General features: G+C 47.4%; 6 protein-coding genes across 6 annotated transcripts; 4 read left to right on the top strand and 2 right to left on the bottom strand.

The window, feature by feature from the left end:
• Positions 1-1,176: 1,176 nt before the first annotated feature.
• Positions 1,177-2,222, top strand: N7469_002022 (uncharacterized protein; the record flags this gene model as incomplete). The annotated part of the gene is made up of 2 exons (XM_056640942.1): positions 1,177-2,089; positions 2,125-2,222. The coding sequence occupies 2 exons, from the start codon at positions 1,177-1,179 to the stop codon at positions 2,220-2,222; spliced, it is 1,011 nt and encodes a 336-aa protein (XP_056503436.1).
• A 1,229-nt stretch (positions 2,223-3,451) lies between these two features.
• Positions 3,452-4,660, bottom strand: N7469_002021 (uncharacterized protein; the record flags this gene model as incomplete). The annotated part of the gene is made up of 3 exons (XM_056640941.1): positions 3,452-3,936; positions 4,005-4,295; positions 4,480-4,660. The coding sequence occupies 3 exons, from the start codon at positions 4,658-4,660 to the stop codon at positions 3,452-3,454; spliced, it is 957 nt and encodes a 318-aa protein (XP_056503435.1).
• A 2,899-nt stretch (positions 4,661-7,559) lies between these two features.
• On the bottom strand, positions 7,560-8,126 carry N7469_002020 (uncharacterized protein; the record flags this gene model as incomplete). The annotated part of the gene is made up of 1 exon (XM_056640940.1): positions 7,560-8,126. The coding sequence occupies one exon, from the start codon at positions 8,124-8,126 to the stop codon at positions 7,560-7,562; it is 567 nt and encodes a 188-aa protein (XP_056503434.1).
• Positions 8,127-9,137: 1,011 nt separating this feature from the next.
• N7469_002019 (NPP1 family protein) lies at positions 9,138-10,034 on the top strand (the record flags this gene model as incomplete). The annotated part of the gene is made up of 1 exon (XM_056640939.1): positions 9,138-10,034. One exon carries the CDS (start codon positions 9,138-9,140, stop codon positions 10,032-10,034), a length of 897 nt encoding a protein of 298 aa, XP_056503433.1.
• Positions 10,035-10,539: 505 nt separating this feature from the next.
• On the top strand, positions 10,540-10,893 carry N7469_002018 (uncharacterized protein; the record flags this gene model as incomplete). The annotated part of the gene is made up of 1 exon (XM_056640938.1): positions 10,540-10,893. The coding sequence occupies one exon, from the start codon at positions 10,540-10,542 to the stop codon at positions 10,891-10,893; it is 354 nt and encodes a 117-aa protein (XP_056503432.1).
• A 5,395-nt stretch (positions 10,894-16,288) lies between these two features.
• N7469_002017 (uncharacterized protein) lies at positions 16,289-18,780 on the top strand (the record flags this gene model as incomplete). The annotated part of the gene is made up of 4 exons (XM_056640937.1): positions 16,289-16,686; positions 16,751-16,862; positions 16,927-17,606; positions 17,676-18,780. 4 exons carry the CDS (start codon positions 16,289-16,291, stop codon positions 18,778-18,780), a joined length of 2,295 nt encoding a protein of 764 aa, XP_056503431.1.
• Positions 18,781-19,105: the final 325 nt, after the last annotated feature.

Raw genomic sequence — 19,105 nt, 5'->3', positions numbered from 1 at the left:
TCATTTGAGAGGTCACGGTTGATTACTAAACAACTTGTTCTTAGCTCAATAGAACGGTAATTTTGGTGCGCACTATATTATGCCGCTCGAAAGAAAGAGTTTTCTGCAAGAATGAGTGTCACCTCAGTTTTCACATCAGCTATTGATGATCCCGACCGCACAACATTGATAATATGCTGGACATGATGGTCATGAGAAGTCTTGATTGCCTCAAAGAAGCTTTCCACAAATTCCTGATAGTAAAGTAGTTCCTGTTCTGTTTTTTTCAAATAGCCTTTGCGCCGTTTGTCAGAACTCTTATCGAATATGCAAGTAGAATCGCGTCTTTTACATTCCGAACATTGATTCCCACCGGTACACTATGATACGGATTAGTTAATAATAAACGGCCAGATTGAGCGGGCTGTTCTCAAATTCCCTACCTTTGTTCGCCGACGCTGACATTCCTTGCAGGCAGTTGATGATCTCCGTCCAAGCCGGGAGTGTCTATCAATAGTTGAACTTTCAAACTCGTCAGCAACCAGCCCTTTTTGATTAGTTGTTAACTGAGGCCGAATGGGTCTGAAACGGGAAACCGGCATAAAGTGATGATAAGCAGTAGCTAGTGCGGGAGGGGAGGACGACTATTACAAAGTAGGAAAAGCAGTTACGCCTGAGATGGTGATTTGGTTTTATATTTCGCTCCAGCTCAGATACTAGTGATAATGACAGGGAGATTGGTTGATGGAATGCGGTGCTCTACGACAAAGAGGCGTTTTCGTACCGCGGATTGTTGTTGAACGCATGCTATGAGCTTGCCTTTTTTTTACAACCAAGCATGTGATATCATGGCTCGATGCATCCATTCCTCCTAGAATTCGGAACATCAAAAGGATACTTACCACCTTGGCCGTCGGATAACTCGACCTCTAACTTATATCAGGGGGATGGGCCTCTGGTTTTGGTGCTCTTGTATTTCCTTTACTGGTACTGTCAGAAAGAATGTATCATTACATGTAGTTACAAACCTGTAATTTTACAATTTCGTGTGCTGAGGGTTTGAACTAGCGTCTCTATGTTACTGGCATGGAAGGCGATCATCATCATCATCATCTGGAAACCGAGACTGTATATAATGAGGTTGTCAGATGGTAATATATAGGTAGTTTAGAGAAAAAGCGCCCGACCGAGAGAGAGATGAGTTCGCAGCTACCGGATGCCAGAGCGGGCTGGAAACCCAAGCCCCTCTCAGCCCTTCGGCGTCCTTGCTCACTCCTCAAATCCTCCAACCCCGCCAATCCTACCGCTCCACCAGACCAAATCACCCCACATTGCAACGACAAACCTCTCCATCAGATCCCGATCACCTACTCGACCATCGCTGCAAGAGCTCTCTCGTTTCATAGACAAGTCCTTATCAATGTCACCCCTCTACAGCTGGCTCAGAATGGCTTGTATTGCAAACCACCCTCAGGTCTCGGCGGATCAGCGTGTTGTTTTTCCTGTGGATCAACCAAGCCGCTGTACACGCTCCAGAAGAATCCCATCGAAGAGATGCAACAACTTCATTTTACGGACTGCATATGGCAGATAATCTGTCGCGATTTGAAGCCTACCTTTGAAAGGCCCAACATTGTCGCCCACTCAGCCACCGCATCTCCATCACCTCAACAGCCGCCTCCCGAAACAACGCCAGCATCCATCCTGCCAGATGAACCTTCAACCATGAACATTGATACAGCCACCGAACAGTCTACTACGATACCTGAACCAGGGCCGCAACAACCTCAACCGACCCGCTCTCCTGAAATCTCTCAACCTCCACCTCAGCCTCCACAGCCCCCACAGTCTCTCCACTCAACGTCCCCCGCTCCCCCCCCACACCAGACCAACAACCTACCTATGCCTCAGTTCTGCAACGGCCCGGACCTTCTCTACCGCAACCAACTTCCAAAATTTACCAACCCGTACCTTCTTCCTCTAAACGCACACTCACGATTGAAGACCTTCATCGCCGTTTCCACAACAAACCATCGCCATTCCAACTCAACAAGAAAACCAGCAAGAGCTCAGCTCGTCGAGCTCGCAACAAAAACGCATCTGCTACACAGTCTCTAACGAAGTTTTTAATTTCAACTTTGCCAGCATTGTCGCAACTCCTAGCCGAGACGCAGCCAGCCGCGGATAATTGTCGGCCGCTTTATCGGGGAATTCACTATAGCCGCGCCACAAGGGCAGCCTAACACCACGAACGGCGAAAGGCCACGAAAGGCCTTATCAGGTGAGGCTCAAAGTTCACCGCTCAGGAAGTTCAGAACAATCTCCGTGGAACATAAAAGCATGTATCTAGAAAGTAGTTGTAGCCTGCATATCGCCGTTGAAGTTGGATCCTAGGTCACATGATGTATATAAGCCCATAGAAGTGGCAGCCTGTTAGGCTGCCACTTCACTAGGCAGTAGCATGGTGAGCTACTGCAGGTATAAATAGCTGGTTCTTCCATAGATTAAACAATAATCACACTTGTACCTCAATTCAGGGTTTCAACTGTTGAGGCGAGGGGTCAGGGTAAATGAAATCATCATCATTATCACTGTATAATGGCTCGCAAGGTTGCCGGGATGATACGGGAGATTGGAAACAGTTGATCTCGAGCTCTTGTATAGCCACTGGTCTTTATAATACGGCATGCCCTTCTTACAACAGATATCTCAGGTGATCACGACTGTTATTCACACCCCATAGGGCTAGATAAACAGTAATTGGTATGCCGTAGAAACTAAATATCTGGCCATGCACCGTGGGTGGACTATGCTCCGAATTTCGATGTCTACATGAAACAAACAAACGCCATCTAATATCCCCGTCCGTCACCCTGCTATGATATTTTACGAGTGTCACTTTCTTGCCATTGTTTTTCCGTTGTCTCTTGTTGCTGCTACTGGATCCAAACCAGAGAATAGGCCACAGTTTAACTATTGTACCAGAGTAGCATGTTGCTTGATTTAAGGTTTGTCTGTTCAACTTCAGCGTAACAGTCTCAATAAGGAACGCAAGTGGCTTCTACGTGTAAGATAACCAGGCTTAACGTACGATATCATATCATCCTTGTTCATGGTGCTGTTACGCTTAATATTCGCGCCCTGGTAAGAGAGGACTTCGTCTTTCGGAACTCAAGCTCTTATTCCTGAACAATGTGGTGCATCATACCCTATCAAACTCTCAGACCCTTTTCAATGAGACATATATAGTCATGACAATATCAATCGAAATAAACCAAGCATACACATGATACAGGAGATAATACAATGATTACCCGGACCCCATAGTCCTCTACCGCCCAGAAGGATACTGGAAAAGCAGGCATTATGTGGATTTGATCATGGCGATTCCCATCTTGTAATATTCTGCTCATTCATATTACGGAAACTTCGAGGTATTTAGGGAACATACTAAAAGCGAACGTCTCTGAATTTAACCGACGGGGCTCCACGGCATCGGGATAAGAATTCTGCTTTGCATGGTCTGAGTGAGGTGAGCGGTCTTGTAAACTGTCTCAGCCCAGCCATCATGGCCCCACGACTTTTCGCGGCAGATCCGACGATGCTCTAGATTAGCGAACTGCCACAGTTGATGCACCGTGTTTAAGTCACCAATCTGAACGAACCATGCACCCACGCCCTCCATAACCTCACGACGTGATGAGAGACTACGACACCAGTGTGACTCCCATTCCAGGAGGTTTCCCGGATATAGAGTGTACGTGCGAAGCTCAAACAGCCCACCGAGGCGGCGAGGCGGGGTCGTATGCCAGAATGAGAATTCTTGCATTAGGGATGTCTTCTTGCTCTTAATAAGGCTCTTGAGTTTGTTGTCGAACTCACGGAATCCTGGCTGTTCCGAGATCTTGTGAAGGGAGGAGTGGTAGCCTTCGTACCGTTGGTATTCCCAGATATGGACTGTTTGGGGAGAAGATGATCAGCCCAATACTATATTTTTCTACTTGAGTAGTTGAGTTGGAACTTACTAAAGGTATCATTGTCGCCCACTTGCGTCCGCCAACTTCCCACTAAGTTGACGCGGTTATCCTCAATATTCGCCATGCGAGGGTACCACTGGCCCACCAGATCCACATATTCATCGACCTTGTTGGGCTTAACGTCATGCATGACAATGGAGTGGACGTATTTACCGCGCTCCAGGACCTGCGAGGATGAGCGCGCCAATTCCTTGTCGAACTTTTGGCCTTTCACAGTGCCGTAGATTAGTGAGGACAGATGACCGCGTTTGGAGACGGCTTCGTGATGCCGATCTTCACCTAAAGGGACACAGAAAGAGTCAGCCCAAGGTCTTCTAGTAACCATCTCGGCGGCATATAAAATAGGTTGGATTCAATCATGATAGCCACAACTGCTTTTACTACTCATTCGCGGGAAAATGGGTGCGCTCTCACCTGGGTGGGGGGGATTTAGAAGAAGAGGCAACAGTATTGGCAAACTTACTCTCTTGTTGTTCCTTTCTCAAACGAGCGAGGTTCTCGCGAAACTCCTTCTGTCGTCTAAGGAACTGTTCAGCCGATTCCACTGTGATATCTCTGATAGAAGGACAATGATACGCAACGGATAACGAGCTAAATGATCGTAACAGCGGGGTAGCTGGACGGACAGCGCGTGGAGCCAGCATGATCGCTCGTGAAGGAGCAACAAGACACAACTATGAAAAAGCTAAAAGTTCCACGGGGAATAACTGTCTCCCAATTACTGTGCGGGTACTGTGAACGGCTCTGGTTGTCTGACTTGCTCCAAGTGTCTTCTAATCTTCCACTAGCATAAGGGTAATTATGACGTGGGCTGAAGTGTCTATGGTATCCAGCTTGCTACTGGCTCTGCTACAATAGGCCTGTCACCTTTGAGAATGATGATGTAGGCCTCTTTCAGACTGGATAACAGACATTGGGAAGGGGGATGTTAGGGCAACACACAGTATTCCTTTCTCCCGGGGGACTCATAAATATCAAGCATCATGCAATGTAATAGAATTGTTTATTGGCAAAAAAAAAACGTCATATGTGTCAATAACGAAGAAACTTGTCTGGGTTGTCTATACACTCTTTGCACCTTATTTTCGTCCGTATATGAATGCCCAGAGTCCCCATCGTCGTGATCTATACCCAATCGCCAAATCTAGAATGAGAGATAATCATGGATCACATTATACACTCTCAGCATGTTGGATGGCAAGTAGTCAAATGTATGACGTAGAGGTCGCCAAAACCCGCCCACGAAAACCCACCCGGCGGACCGGGCGGGTCTTCGTCAGCAGACCCGCTGTCTGAACCAACTGTGGGCCTCACGCTGCATGCACGAATGAGATAGCAAGCAGTCTGAATTGGAAATTATCATTATTATTATTCATTCCTCGGGCTTTTCACGACCTTAGGTCGTATGTAGCCCCCCTAGCTAGTGTGTACTGCTCCATAGGATATGTACATTTGATAGCATCATCACATGCGCGGTCTTCGATTCAGTCTTCTTCCTCCTCGCCCTTCATTGGTCAATCGTCCCGTCTTCATTGCAATCGCCATGACGGTTTGACAGTCTTGTCATGCTCTTCCATTCGGTTCACTCGCGTCCTCTATAGTCCCAGGTTTACCTCTTAGTTAAGTTGGGTAGGCGAGGTCAGGTAATAGGTACTAGGGTCTCTAAATATTAAGACTTGGGGATACACCCAGTCTACTATATAGTACTAGCACAGTAGTAAGTAGTAGCTGATAGCCAAAGTGGTTTCTGCCGTGATGATAGTTTGCTTTCTCTGGCCCCACGTCCAAGAACCTACCGCAGATAATGGCTGCAATGAATGAGGTGAACTATAAAATTGAGGCCGCCGTGGAATTTATAATCACCCTCAATTCAGTGTGCCCCACCAATTACTGAACTCCACTAAGCGAGGAACAGCACAGTCGACAAAGTAGACCCATACAGGTTCATGTAGTAAATAATCAAATCAAATAGACAGATTATGCGAGGCCATATGGAACAGGAATTTAGTATTTCCCAGTCCGATGACCGGCAGACATATTCACAAATCGGTGACCGTCGGATTGAAGCTATGTTGACGTTCAACAGCTATTACTGTTGGAAAGCTTAGTGGGCCGTAAGAGTACCAACCAATAGGAGATGAAAAACAAGTCTAAATTGGTGTTTTGCCCATGACACGCGTTTTTATAAGGGAACGAACAAATTACTAATCGACCCCACACGGTATTTCGTACTGTCCGCCTACCTAGTAGGCAGTATAGACCCACACTAGGCCTGTCGTACTGACAATTACTTACTAATTTAGTCAATCATATTTTCATAACAAAGGACCAGTATACTGTATAGATCTGAGTTCCTTCCCTACTGTATTCTATAAACTATACAGCCCTTTCAAAATGGTAACCCTCGAGATCACTCGTTTTCCACGACATGCATTTGCTGCTATAATACACAGCTTGTCTCGTCTGTACTTCACTCTTTCCATTCGAACTGCGGTGAGAGGGCTTCTACATGCTGCATACTTTTCCTGGTCGGAATAGTCCTGGCATTATTCTAGAATTTTCAAACTCTCTGGCATTTATTCCAAGAAATTACTGTACCCCCGAGATAAGGAAATATCTCACCAAGATTGTCAAAGTAAAAATTTATCTCAAGAGAAAAATTTCCTTAAAATTTAAGCAAGTTGCAATTTACCTTTCGATAATGTTATTGCGTTTAGATACAGTGCCCTCAACCATTAATATCCTCAGATGTCATTATTCGCACGCTCAAGGCGTGCGAATAAAACTGAAACGCATCGTGAACGCCTTGCCAATTGTATGATACTTTCTATTTGACCAAGACACTGACCTGACTCCAGAATATTACAGAAACTTGAGCTACATAACAGAACTTGCCTAGTATCGAAACAATGACAGCAGAGACTCAGTTTCAATCAGGAGGTTACTGTATCTGCTCGCATAATCATTCCCGGACTGGATTTGCTAGAGTGCCTTGGTGTCTCCAGCGGGACGGGATTTGGCTTGCGCTACAGTCATCGAATTTGGTGACGTAATCTTTTTTGCGGGTACATTGAGGGTACCCGTATTACTTCGTAGTCTACCACATAAACGTAGTTATGTACCTTAGAGTAGTTAGAAAGTCAGACTTTTCATGATAGAACAGCCTACCGCCCTGTTCCTCTACTAGGCATTACGCGCACTGACCGCACTGACAGATACATTGCCATATTATAGATGCAACCCTGCGATCAAGGATATACCAGTGACCAAAATATATCATCTGAAGCATGCGCGCCTCTAACCGTTGATTCAGCCAGTCAAACCACACTTTTCTAGGAAGAAACAACAAAAAGCATCCTGCAGGATTAAAGATGCGACCAAGGTCTCGGCCATGAGTCCTCGCTGTGACATGGTCTTCTGGTACAAAATTCTGAGAAGACAGATGAAACTGCCCAATAGCGCCCCCTCACACCGCATTCCACAAATAACCACAGCCACCAACCTCAGCCAGCTCTGCTCTTCGAACTCAGCACTCACAACACATCAGCCATTCAACACATCGCAAATCGGAGGCGGACTAGGATTCGGCGCAGGCGCCTGCCCCGGTGCCGGAGCAGGCTTCAGATGCGGCGTGGGCGTCCCCCGATGGTTACACACATACGCACTCTCGCACCACTTCCCATCATCAAGCTTATACACCCACATATAATGATACGAATAACACTTGAGCGGGACATTCATCTCAAACAAATGCCACGCGTCGCCCGCCGCCATAGGGTCCTTGCTGTTCGGGTTGATGTGCACGGTAAACACGTCGCCGTTGGGCATACGCGCCGACACGCCGCCCTGCTGCCCCCAGGGGTACGCGCCCGTCCAGGGAACGTTGACCATCATTGTTGGTCTGTTGGTTTGGAGGCCTTGTCCTGTCCAGACGTCGCCCGGGTAGTAGATCATTTCGCGGGAGGTGGAGCCGCTGTTGATGCCGAGGCCGATGCCGCAGTCGGCTAGGACGAGGTTTTCGTTTGGGGTTCGTTGGGCGAAGGATAGTTGGAGGAGGGAGAGGATTGTTGTGAGGAGGAGGAGGATGTCGCTTGGCTTGAAGGCGGCCATTTTGAGGTTTGATAGAGTCAAAAGATTGAGCGATGGATTTGCAGTTCGAAGAGGGCTCGGCTTCTCTTTAACATTCATCGACCAGCGGCGGTGCAGAGATGAGAGACGGGATACCGGTGAAGCAGTGAATGCCAAGCGACTAAGAGCGTGTATTTTGACCAGAGGATCAAGCAAAGACGTTACATACGCCCGAAATTGTTCAAATCTCGTTTTTCTTCAGCCGTCTCTGCAAGCCATTATGGGCTGTTGTATCGGAGTATACACCGACTTTCTCAGCACAATGCTTGATTGCTGCAAGATAATGCCACTTCTGCTTGGACACTGGTAGACCGAGTGCGAAGTGCGCAGCGGGATCGCCGACGCGGCAGGGACGTGGGGTTCCAAGAAACATATAGGCCTGAAAATCCGTCCGGGGGAAATGGCAGCTGAAACCAATCGCGCGGTCTCGACCACTTCTGGTTGGACCCTTGGCCGGGCAAAGAAAAGCCAATCTGCGATTATCTCTGCTGATCTAAGACCCTTGTGCAGAACGGGTAAAATAGCCGACGGGATTGAGGCCGGCCACGTCGCTAGGGCTGAAAGATCACTGTCGAGTAAACGGCGAGTCGGCGGCCTTAGTGGGGATCGGTGAGTCGAGAAGAGGATTAGAACGATTTGATGTGCAGAATGACGTTTTGTCATGGATGTATCCGCGACAGGGATGTTACAGTATCACCCTGCTTATATTAGTCAAGTGTTTGTGGCGTCGCACGATACGGCTGCGCTCGCATCCTCATCTATGCATTGAGACGCGCCCGAAGATTCAGGTGAGGCAATGCTATCCCTCGTTCAAAGCACGGCAGGAAAAAATGTGGTCCAGCTGCGAAGTGCGATAGCGTGCTCTTTTTTTTTTACTTGACATGCCACAATGCAAAGGATATATGAAAAGGCCGAGGACGGCTCCGGAATCGAGCATTCTATCCTTGAGCAGAGACAATCCTGACCCCATTCATCGAAAGGGCAATTACCATAATGCTCGCTTTTAAACTTTCAAATCTACACCTCCTCCCACTCCTGCTAGGAACCAGCCTAGCAGAAATCCTCACACCCTTCGGCGACACGGCCAGCGACGGCGCCCTCAAATATCAGCCCGTACTCGACTTCGACAAGGACAGCTGCTACCAGACCGCAGCCATCGGCACAGACTACAGAGTCAACGCCGGCATCGGCCCAAACCTCGCTCCACCGCGTCCGCCAGGTACGGGACCAGGGATTCCGCGAGCTGCTGGCACCGACGAAGAGCAAGTTGTCTTCGCTGCGAATGTGACGGACGCCGACAGCGAGTTTGGAGTTCGCTCCACGCACGGTCCCTACATCCCCTTTGGCTGCCACGACAAGGACCGCCTTGAGCACAGCCAGACGTACGTCCGCGAGCGGTGCAACCACGGGTGGTGCGCGTACTTGTATGGATACTATTTCGAGGTCGACCAGGGCCCCGGAAACGCGCATAGACACGACTGGGAGCATGTGATTGTCTGGACGCTCAACGACCAGGTGTTTTTCGTCAGTTGGTCCGCGCACGGCGACTATACGACGCACCACTCGTCCACGGTCCGGTTCGAGGGCACGCACGCCAAGATCGTGTATCACCTGGGATCGGGCGGTACGCACTCGCTGCGGAAACCTGAGGCTAAGGACGATGAGATTGAGAATGATATGGGGAGGTGGTGGCGGGCGCCGCTTGTTTCGCTGGAGAATATGCCCTGCGATTTTAACCGGAAGTTGTTGAACAATGAGTGGGGCAGCGCGCATAGTGATTTGAATAAGTTGGGGGAGAAGTTGGGTAAGTGGATGCCCTGGGATGCGAGGAATAATGAAAAGTTTGACCCATGGGAGCCAAAGCTTCCGTCTTGGGCCAATAGGGGGTGATTTGGGGGTGGAATGTTGCTGAAAGGAAGTTGCGAAGTGAATTGGGCTGGGTTTGAGTTTTCCAAAGGTGGTATTACTTGGGAGTGGACGGGTTTGTGGGCATAATACAGCAAAATGAGAGGATCAATAAAGTTTATAGAGCCCTAAATCAAGTATCATTTGCTACTAACTTACATTGGTACATAGCGTACTTAAATAGTAACTTAGAATTTCAGACCTGTTGATATCCGATTGGTGCACCCGATAATTGACTAAGCAGTATTTCCGACACAATGCTGCTGTTCCAATGCTCGTACATGGAAGTGCCAAGCCATGCAATTAACGTTATGATAATAAGCTTCTGTCGGAAATAGAGTTTAGAGAGTAAAGACAGAGTCGTACTGTATGGTGGCGAAGCATTTTCTCGAGGCATAACTGAATTGAGAGTAGTAGGGACACGCTCACCAGTGTTAGTTACCTTAGGTTAGTGCTTTCTAGGTAAGGGAAATATAAAGAGGCAGAAGCGATGCATCGACGAGCGCTAGAAGCACGAGAGAAGGTGCTTGGTTGCGATCATCCTGACACGCTCACCAGCGTCAATAATCTTGGCAGCGTGCTTTGCAGCCAAGGGAAATACAAAGATGCGGAAGCTATGTTTCGACCGGCATTAGAAGGCTGTGAAGAGGAGCTTGGACGCGATCATCCTGACACGCTCACCTGTGTGAGTAACCTTGGCCACGTGCTCGACAGCCAAGGTAAATATGAGGCAGAAGCAATGCCTCGACGAGATCTGGAAGGGTGTGAGAAGGTGCTTAGTGGCGAGTATCCCGACACGCTTACTAGTCTTAGTCACCTTGGAGTGTTTACGGTCGACAGCTAAGCGAAATATGAAGTGGTGGAAGTAATGCATCAGTAGCTTTGTAGATGGCATGTTTATGGGTCTAGACATCAACAGCCTAAAACAGTTATCTCTCTGGATACTCTATACATAGCTTGGGTCAACACGCTAATCGTGACGCGGTTCCATAAATCCCGGCCTATATACATAGCATTTGGGCTAGATATCACCTACATCGGGATATAATTTTCATACCTGCCAACTTTTCCTATAGCGTTGTATACTTCCAACTCTGATACGGCCCAGATGCACTTGCACCAGAGTCAAATTCTTAAAGCAACGTCTCCTGTCATGGATCGGGGTTGTGTAGCGACTGTTCTGGTAAGCGGCGCTAGTATCTTTCATACAACGAGGTACATGATTCTTTCCTTGGCACGTTTTCGCTTTATCGGTATTTTTGTTTTCTGTATCTTTCTGCTGCCAAGAATCACACCAAAATTGGTTTGATCTTAGGTCTCGATATGATGATAAAAGCAGAACCCAGCATAGGCAATGAGATAGAGAAAAGGATGACATATTGTCTTTCTTATCCATCCCAGACATTTTTGTGGATGATCTTAGCGTCATAGTAGTACACAGCGGATTTTGTAGTGTTGCCCTTCGTCCCGTAATTCGCCATTTTGACTACTTGAAATATTGTTTTAAAAGGAGTTATGGAGGTTAGAGATTGAGAAATTCTTGTTTCTGTTGCTCTTATACAATATCTAACATGTGCATTGGGAATGACGGTGCTGAAATGTGCAGGTACCTGGTGGCCGTTTCATCACACAGGTTGTCACCGGGATGGGGGTTAATCTATACAGTTTTGGAAGTGCGAAATTGGCGATCCAGAACACTGTAAACAGGAGGCCCTTTTTAAATGAACATCAAGGAAAACCATCTAGCAAAGACCGTTCAACTGAAGGCCAGAGAATTTGGCTGACCGAGAAAAACGCTGTTAAGTGAACTGGGCTGCCAACTGCACATAGACCGATGCCGCGAAGACCCTTTTCAACCCACTATATCACCTGGCATGTAGCGTTTATATTTGAATTGACCTGCATAGTGTTGATCAATACCAAGGCATCGATCATTTCCATCTTAGCACTGCGTACATTGAAGCTTTCTTAAGTCCAAAAAAAAAAGAATTTGGTTCAGGTTATTGTACGTTCACTCCTTGTCAACTATTATTCCCAGGTTGAATTAAAGTTTGATTTTGAGGATTGACTAGATCTCGAAGTACAATATACCGAATTCATTAACCTCGGCGAAAGACTTCGGTTCTTGTGCGCCTGTCGGCGTAATCGCGATAGGGGCGACATGAGATCCGACACTGAATGCCACTGGGATAGAATTGAGAAGAGCCAGACGGATGGGTTAATTATGACGGAGCATTCATTCCCAAGGAGGGTGAGGTCCAGGGAGGAGGCGAGGATAGAAGAGAAAGCCTGAGCGAACGGACGGCAATACGCCAAAACGAGTAGTCCGTGGAGTGCCTCTCGGTCTGCGTCCATGCTAACCACGTTCAAGGCCGTTTCACCCAGGCTGATCACCGTTGAGGCAAATCATTCGCCAAGCGAAGCCACGCCTGAACCATGTATCCGCCGAGCCACTCCTCCCGAGCGCTTTGCGGTGCTTATCTCAACGTTAGATCAACAGACACAGAGTCTAAGAAAATAGCGCTTGCCCGGCAAAGATGTCTGCTAGGACACTCCAATTGCCACAATATTCGCAACTGGTGCCTCTACAATGCCATACTGGGGCTTCGGCCAACGCTAATCGCTAAGTGCGAATTGGGGGGAGCTGTTTCACCTGGTCAACAACGTTGACCGAATGAATGATTTGTCAGGACGAGGCCCAGACAGCCACGGGTCTAGGTGGGGCGGCGGACCCGCCCTCTACAGATACGCTAAAATTTCTTATTTCAACGTTAATCAACCGCCTCAACGCCCAGCAAAAAGCGCTCTCGCCTGCTATTGGGTCTGCCACGATGTACGCAAGTGGTCGCTGTCGCAGCCTCTACTCGAGTGGCATAAAAGACGCCAATATCCCGTCGAAAACAAGATCAGGATTTTCCTCCTCACACTCCGGGGCCGCAAGGCCTTGGAGTGTTCTTCGCGGGATAGGCTCCGCGTTACCAAGTGTGCCTCGCAGGGGGACGCTGCGTCACCAATAGAGACCCGCAGGAGAGTGCTGCGTCAACAAGTTCTCCCTCGCAGTAATGAGCCCTGCCGTTGTATTGTGTGCTCGTTCAGACGAGGCTCGTGGCGCCGCGTGTCTCGTCCTGATCCTCTGGCGACAAGCAGGCACCTCTTCGTGGCGTCAGAGACTAGTATTCGAGTCCTTCGGGGGAAATCGAAGAAACCAAGACCTGCTCCAAATGTCCATAGAAATCAAAACATCCAAGCAGACTTCTTTTTATGCCTTCGACCTGTTCCAGAATCGATAGAAATCAAGAAAATCCAAGTAGGCTTTTTTCATGCCTTCGATCTCCTTGTAGACGCCACGATTCCGATTCACGACATACACCTGTAGCCTTCACTAATTCCCCGACTTGTACTGTACTCTGAGCCCTCTTCCCATACGGCATAGCGTAGTGCATGAGGTAATTGAGCTTGCTGACGCGGTATGTGCCAGCGTGGTTCGTTACCGGTGAAAGCCGCTGCCATCCAGAGTAATCGACATCCTTGTGAGGGTTCTGTCTGTTGGCTGGAGTGGTGATGTGTGGGCTTGGTGATTACTGACGGCGAGGACCGTGGTTCGTGGTCTTGGTGTGTTGACGTGAGGCGATGGGCTTGGCGGGTCCTTAATAATCGTTGCTGGTCGTTGCTGCTCGTTGATGGAAGCTGACGGTCGTTGACGCGCGGCGGGCCCGGCTCAGCGGTGAGGTATCCACCGGTAATCAACACCCGCCTCAACACGGCCCTCCTAGGATCAGCGCGAGGACCGACATGCGGCGAGCAAAATATTGAGGCTTCAGCATGAATTTGATGACACAGATAGGACAGCGAACGAATGTCTTTGGCACTGATTGATTTTGACTACGACATGGCACACCCTTTAGTCAAGTCAAGTTGCAAGCAAATTAACCGGCGTGGACTGAAGGCATGCATGGATTAAGATGGATGCATTGTAGAATATATTGTCTCTACTCAATTTGTCTGAGTCTACTTTGCGGAACGATCATCTCGGGTCGAATTTAGTCGTGTGCTTTTCAATAATGGACCGTGCCCGGGGTAGGATGTATGGCCGCAAACTAACGTTGCCCCCCCGCTTACCGACACACGATAGATATCTATAGATCGCACCGGTCTCTTCATGATTGGAGACGAAGTACGAGAAGGACCACGATACTGTACGAGAATAACACTAGCTAATTCTAGAAACGCTAAAATTTTATCTATCCATCGTTCCCAAGTATTGATTCAAGTATTATTTCCTCTTCGGATGGCTGAATGAGCGATGTTGCTGGCGCTGAAAATGTCGGCTTCGGATATGGCCGCTGATGTTCTCCGCGGGATGATGTGGGAATAAGTAAGCCAAAAATTTCCCGCCACGGCTGAAATCCTTTTTGGCCCAGTGGAAATGGAGTACCTGCAACGAAGCACGGGTTTCATTCCAGCACCGGGCGTTTATTTGTAGGGCTCCTAAAGGAATAAAGGAATGCGAATATGCGGCATATTCATATTCGCATACATATATTCATGAATATTCACGAATATTCACGAATAATCATATTCCTTTTGGAGCCCTAGCGACATGCTCCTTGTATTTCAGTCTTGTGTACATTAGACCAAGAGACATAAAGTAGCTTCGGCAGGCCTACTTGTATAGACCACTACCCCAGTTTTTCCCCCAATAAACGAGGCTTCTGGACTTTTGAGGTGGACAAAGCCTCTCACCCTGGGTGTCTCTCAGTTTGCTCCTCAAGCATACATCACGGGCCAATCAACTAGGACGACACAGCTTCAACCAGGCTCAGCTGACATCAGGCCCTCAGTGCGAGTGAGGTAGTTGGTTCCCAGCTCTTTATATACCGACACGCGCATCCGTCCTCTCGGGCTAAACAGACAGTCACTTAACAGGCCCTGACCCTGTCGCAGTGGCTGCCATTATCAGCCTTGCAATACCGATTAACTTCACGATATACTGAATGATGCTGCCTCCAGAGAAGGTGAATTTTCTGGGCTTTGCCCAGATATTGCTTCTGCAGTATCCTCCGGGCTGGATAAGTTCAAAAGCACTATGACCTTATGGATGGGAATGCCTATTACATGGCCCAGGTCCTTGGCCCTCGATTCAAGACACTATTGTTAGAAAAAGAGCTAGGGAAAGTCACTGCCCACAAAGTCATCAAACATATGAAAGAATTACTTCACGAGCAGTATCCATCGCCTCAAGGGGTTCCCACTAACACAAGTGGCCTAGACGAGCCAGCAGCAAGAACGATAGAAGTCCGAATTCTTAAGAGGCTGCAGCCATCGAAACAACAATTCTCCGATATGGACAGGTATTTTGACGATGGAGTAGTGGTAGCCCAAGATCCTACGATACAGGACAAAGAATGGTTATTTTCTTGGTGGAGGAATCACAGTCACGAGTACCCACGCGTTGCGGCTGCCGCCAGAGATTATTTAGCAATTCCTGCATCAGAGGTAGCAGTAGAGAGACTCTTAAATAGTGGGAGAGATTTGTTAGGCTTGCGAAGATACTCCTTGTGTGGGGAAACAAGGAGACGGCTGATCTTGAGGGATATATATAAACCCGAGGGCTTGGTAATGGGCACGTGCTAAATTTTCGAAAATGTCGAATAATTTTCGAATAAAGGAATTTTTATTTGAAAAATATTAGTCATGTTGAGTATCACGGGGGTCAAGGCCTTGTGGTGGGAACTATCAGGAAACATGAATAGACGAGGAGTCCCACCTCCGACAAGAGTGAGAGAACTTAACACAATCCATCCTATCTTAACAAGTCAGCTGGAAGTCACAAATTATTCGTATTCGAAATTATTATTATTTTCGAATATTCGACTATTCGTTATTCGATTCCACCCCTAGCTGTAACCCACTCAATATTTGACAGGTCCTGTGGTTTCTGTCCTAGCAGGATTGGCCATCCATGCATTTCTACATTAATAGCAGTTCCGTGCCCCATGCCGGGGTTGGCATGTACGCAAGGGCTAATATTTCCGTCAAAACTGCTGGCGTTTCATTGGTCGGACGTGATAGCCGACCACATGGAATCTAAGCCAAGTGCTAGGGAGTCGAGACTTGGGTTTACCCAGCTCAGATTTATGTAAGGGATAAGAATATGACAGTAGCAGTATTTAATGGTAAAACAGTCGCATTCACAAAGGTACAAACGACAGGCTGACTTTGAACAATTTAAGTCCACGATGGAGCAGAACCTCAATCTGGCTTTGAATCCAGCTCTCGAAGACATCTTTGGACCATATTTGTTCTGTTTTCCGGGCTTTGTCTTGGATGAATCATCTCAGCTGGAAGAAATTGATCCTTTGGAAGATTTGTGTTTTGATCACTATCCTGCGCAGCAGAATGAGCCACCGTTGGGTTTGGATCCTGCCTCCTTTCAAAGAGAACGCTGTGATAAAGTTGCAATACCCCGCACACGTCAAATAAAAAGCTGGAGCAGTCGATCTCGGGTTAGTCTCGCCTGCAACTCATGCCGTACGACGAAAGCCAAGTGCAGTGGCCATCGACCTGTGTGTGACCGGTGCGAAAGACTCGGGGTTGAGTGTACCTATGGCGAGCGAAAGCGGCAAACTCCTGCGAAGTATGCAATATATAAAACAGATGCACAGATACATGTAATGCTGATCAAACCTGCCGACTACTAGGATGGTTGAAGAACTCAAATCTCACATTGATGAGCTTGAAGATCTACTAGGTGAAATTTACCCGACACTCGACGTCGGGTCTGCCCATCTTGTCGATCAATCAACGATGAAGGTAGCATGATTTCCAAATTCCTGGAGGATTTCGTGCGAGAAGATTACTAACAGACAGCTCCTAGTTTGCAACAAACTATCAACTCAAGCTCGCCCGCGCTACTTCTTCGGTGACATATAATGCGTATGAATGCCCTTTAGCTACGCTGGGGTATATACAAGAAGATTTCAATATACAAAGGGGCCCTCAGGCACCTGGATTTACCGGGGAGTTCTCAGCAGTTGTATGGCTAAACCGACTCAAACTCATGCTTGAACAAGACCATATTGTACCCTCGGGCTCACAGCAAGATATGGATGGACGGCCGCCCGTCTCATCGTTTGATTACTATCAGATTAGTTCTAGGATGGCCATTCGAGAAAATGTCGATATCTTGAAACGACCAGAACGGGTCCTTGCGGACCACCTGATTAGGACATATTTCAGAGTTGTCCACCCTTTCTTCCCTATCATCGGCAAAACGACATTCCTCAGCCAATACCATCTGTTCTATTCAGATTCAACAGTGAGGCCGGGAGATCAATGGCTAGCCGTATTCAACTTCATTTGCGCTATTGCGCACATACACACCCCGCCAACACAAGAAGCAATTTCCTATCGCGAACACGTTCATATAATCCATTTTTCGAGAGGGTGGATGCTTAGTATGGATAAGACCTCGCTGCGCCATCATGAAAACTTACAACAGGTCCAGATCGAGGGCTTGGCAGCATTCTACCTGCTTTCTGTTGGACAGGTCAATAGGTGTGTACATAATCGCAGAAGAATATCCTAGAACGTGTTTTTTCTTACCGTGTGATTCTTTTTGTGAAGGTCGTGGAAATGCTGTCACGTTGCAATTAGTTCTGCTCTAGCAATGGGCCTCAATCTTCGTAATGAAAGCACGGCTATTGCTCCACTTTCGAAAGAAATCAGATACAGGGTATGGTGGTCTTTGTATGTCCTGGATATTTCCCTTTGTGGAGTTACAGGGCGTCCTATGGCAATTTCTGGGAGATTCTGTACAACACCACTCCCATCACCCTTTGAGGAGAAAGGCTTTTGCACGGTGCCAATTCCAGTGTCTACTGAAGACAACATGGCTCAGAGCTATCTAGAGGAAGAGCTCCCTGAACAACCTCACCCAAATACGTCGATTGAGTCTAGGTTTGACAAGAAATCAGAACATTCACCTTCAACAACACGCTCTCTGTGCAAAGATGAAACCTCATCTTTCCGTCCTGATAATGCCCCAGAAAGTGATTCGTCGTGCTTCGTTTACATCGCAACCCTTTCAACTATATTGCAGGACGTGATGGAAGACATTTACGCACCCAGTGCAGCGCAAATAGAATGGGCACAAATCAAACTTAGAATTAATTCATCACTCAGAAAAGTTGACAATTGGCTTTTATCTCTCCCTCTATCATATGGCCTCCGGGATACAGACAGGACCAGGCCTTTGAAATGTCAATCCACCAGGCTTTCTTTACAACTGTGTTACACCAGAATCATGATAACGCAGCCATATTTTCGCCGACATATGCCTACTTCTTCAGAAGTCTCAGACTGCCTTGAGTTCTCATATGACCCTATAGCAGAGACGTGCATCCAGAACGCAAGCCAGCTCCTGGACTTGCTACCAAATGAGCCCAGCTTACCTTGGCTATTTGGTGTATGTCCTTGCTGGAGTGCTCTTCATTACATCATGCAGACGATTGTTATGTTTTTGACCGCGTCTTTCTTGCAGTCCAAATTCTCAACTTCAAGCCCTATCACTATGGTTGAGAATCTAGTGAAGGCGTCAATGTGGCTAAAGGAGCTGAGCAAGGTCAATAATTCTGCGCATAAGGCTTGGACAATTACTTCAGATATTATTGCATGTCATAGCGCTCAGCTTGGCTTCTCTTCTTGGCCATTACCAGGAGCATCATTTTAGTCCTTTATTCAAGGAACCTTTACCTCAAATTATCTGTTATATAGTATACAATTGCCATCGCTAGAACCCGAATTTGATGCTTGCGTATACAATGCATTGGTATTCGACCTTAATACCAAATTCATCCACTATTGGAACATGACAAACATCAGCCTTTTGGCTGTAGAGAAAGATAAGATATAAGATGACCTGTATGTGATGCCGCCTGAGAAAATGACTACTTGTATGCAGGTGGACACTTGCGGCGATACTGTCCAACCAAATTGTAGATGAGACTGATAGCCTTTCCACAGGTGGCATAATGAATGATCAAGCCTTTCGGTGA

This window comes from Penicillium citrinum (assembly GCF_028827155.1).
Source record: "Penicillium citrinum strain IBT 23319 chromosome Unknown utg000002l:1.0-3833315.0:1.0-3834789.0, whole genome shotgun sequence".
In the NCBI taxonomy this organism is placed as follows: Eukaryota; Fungi; Ascomycota; class Eurotiomycetes; order Eurotiales; family Aspergillaceae; genus Penicillium; species Penicillium citrinum.
This window is presented reverse-complemented; position numbering and strand designations above follow the sequence as displayed.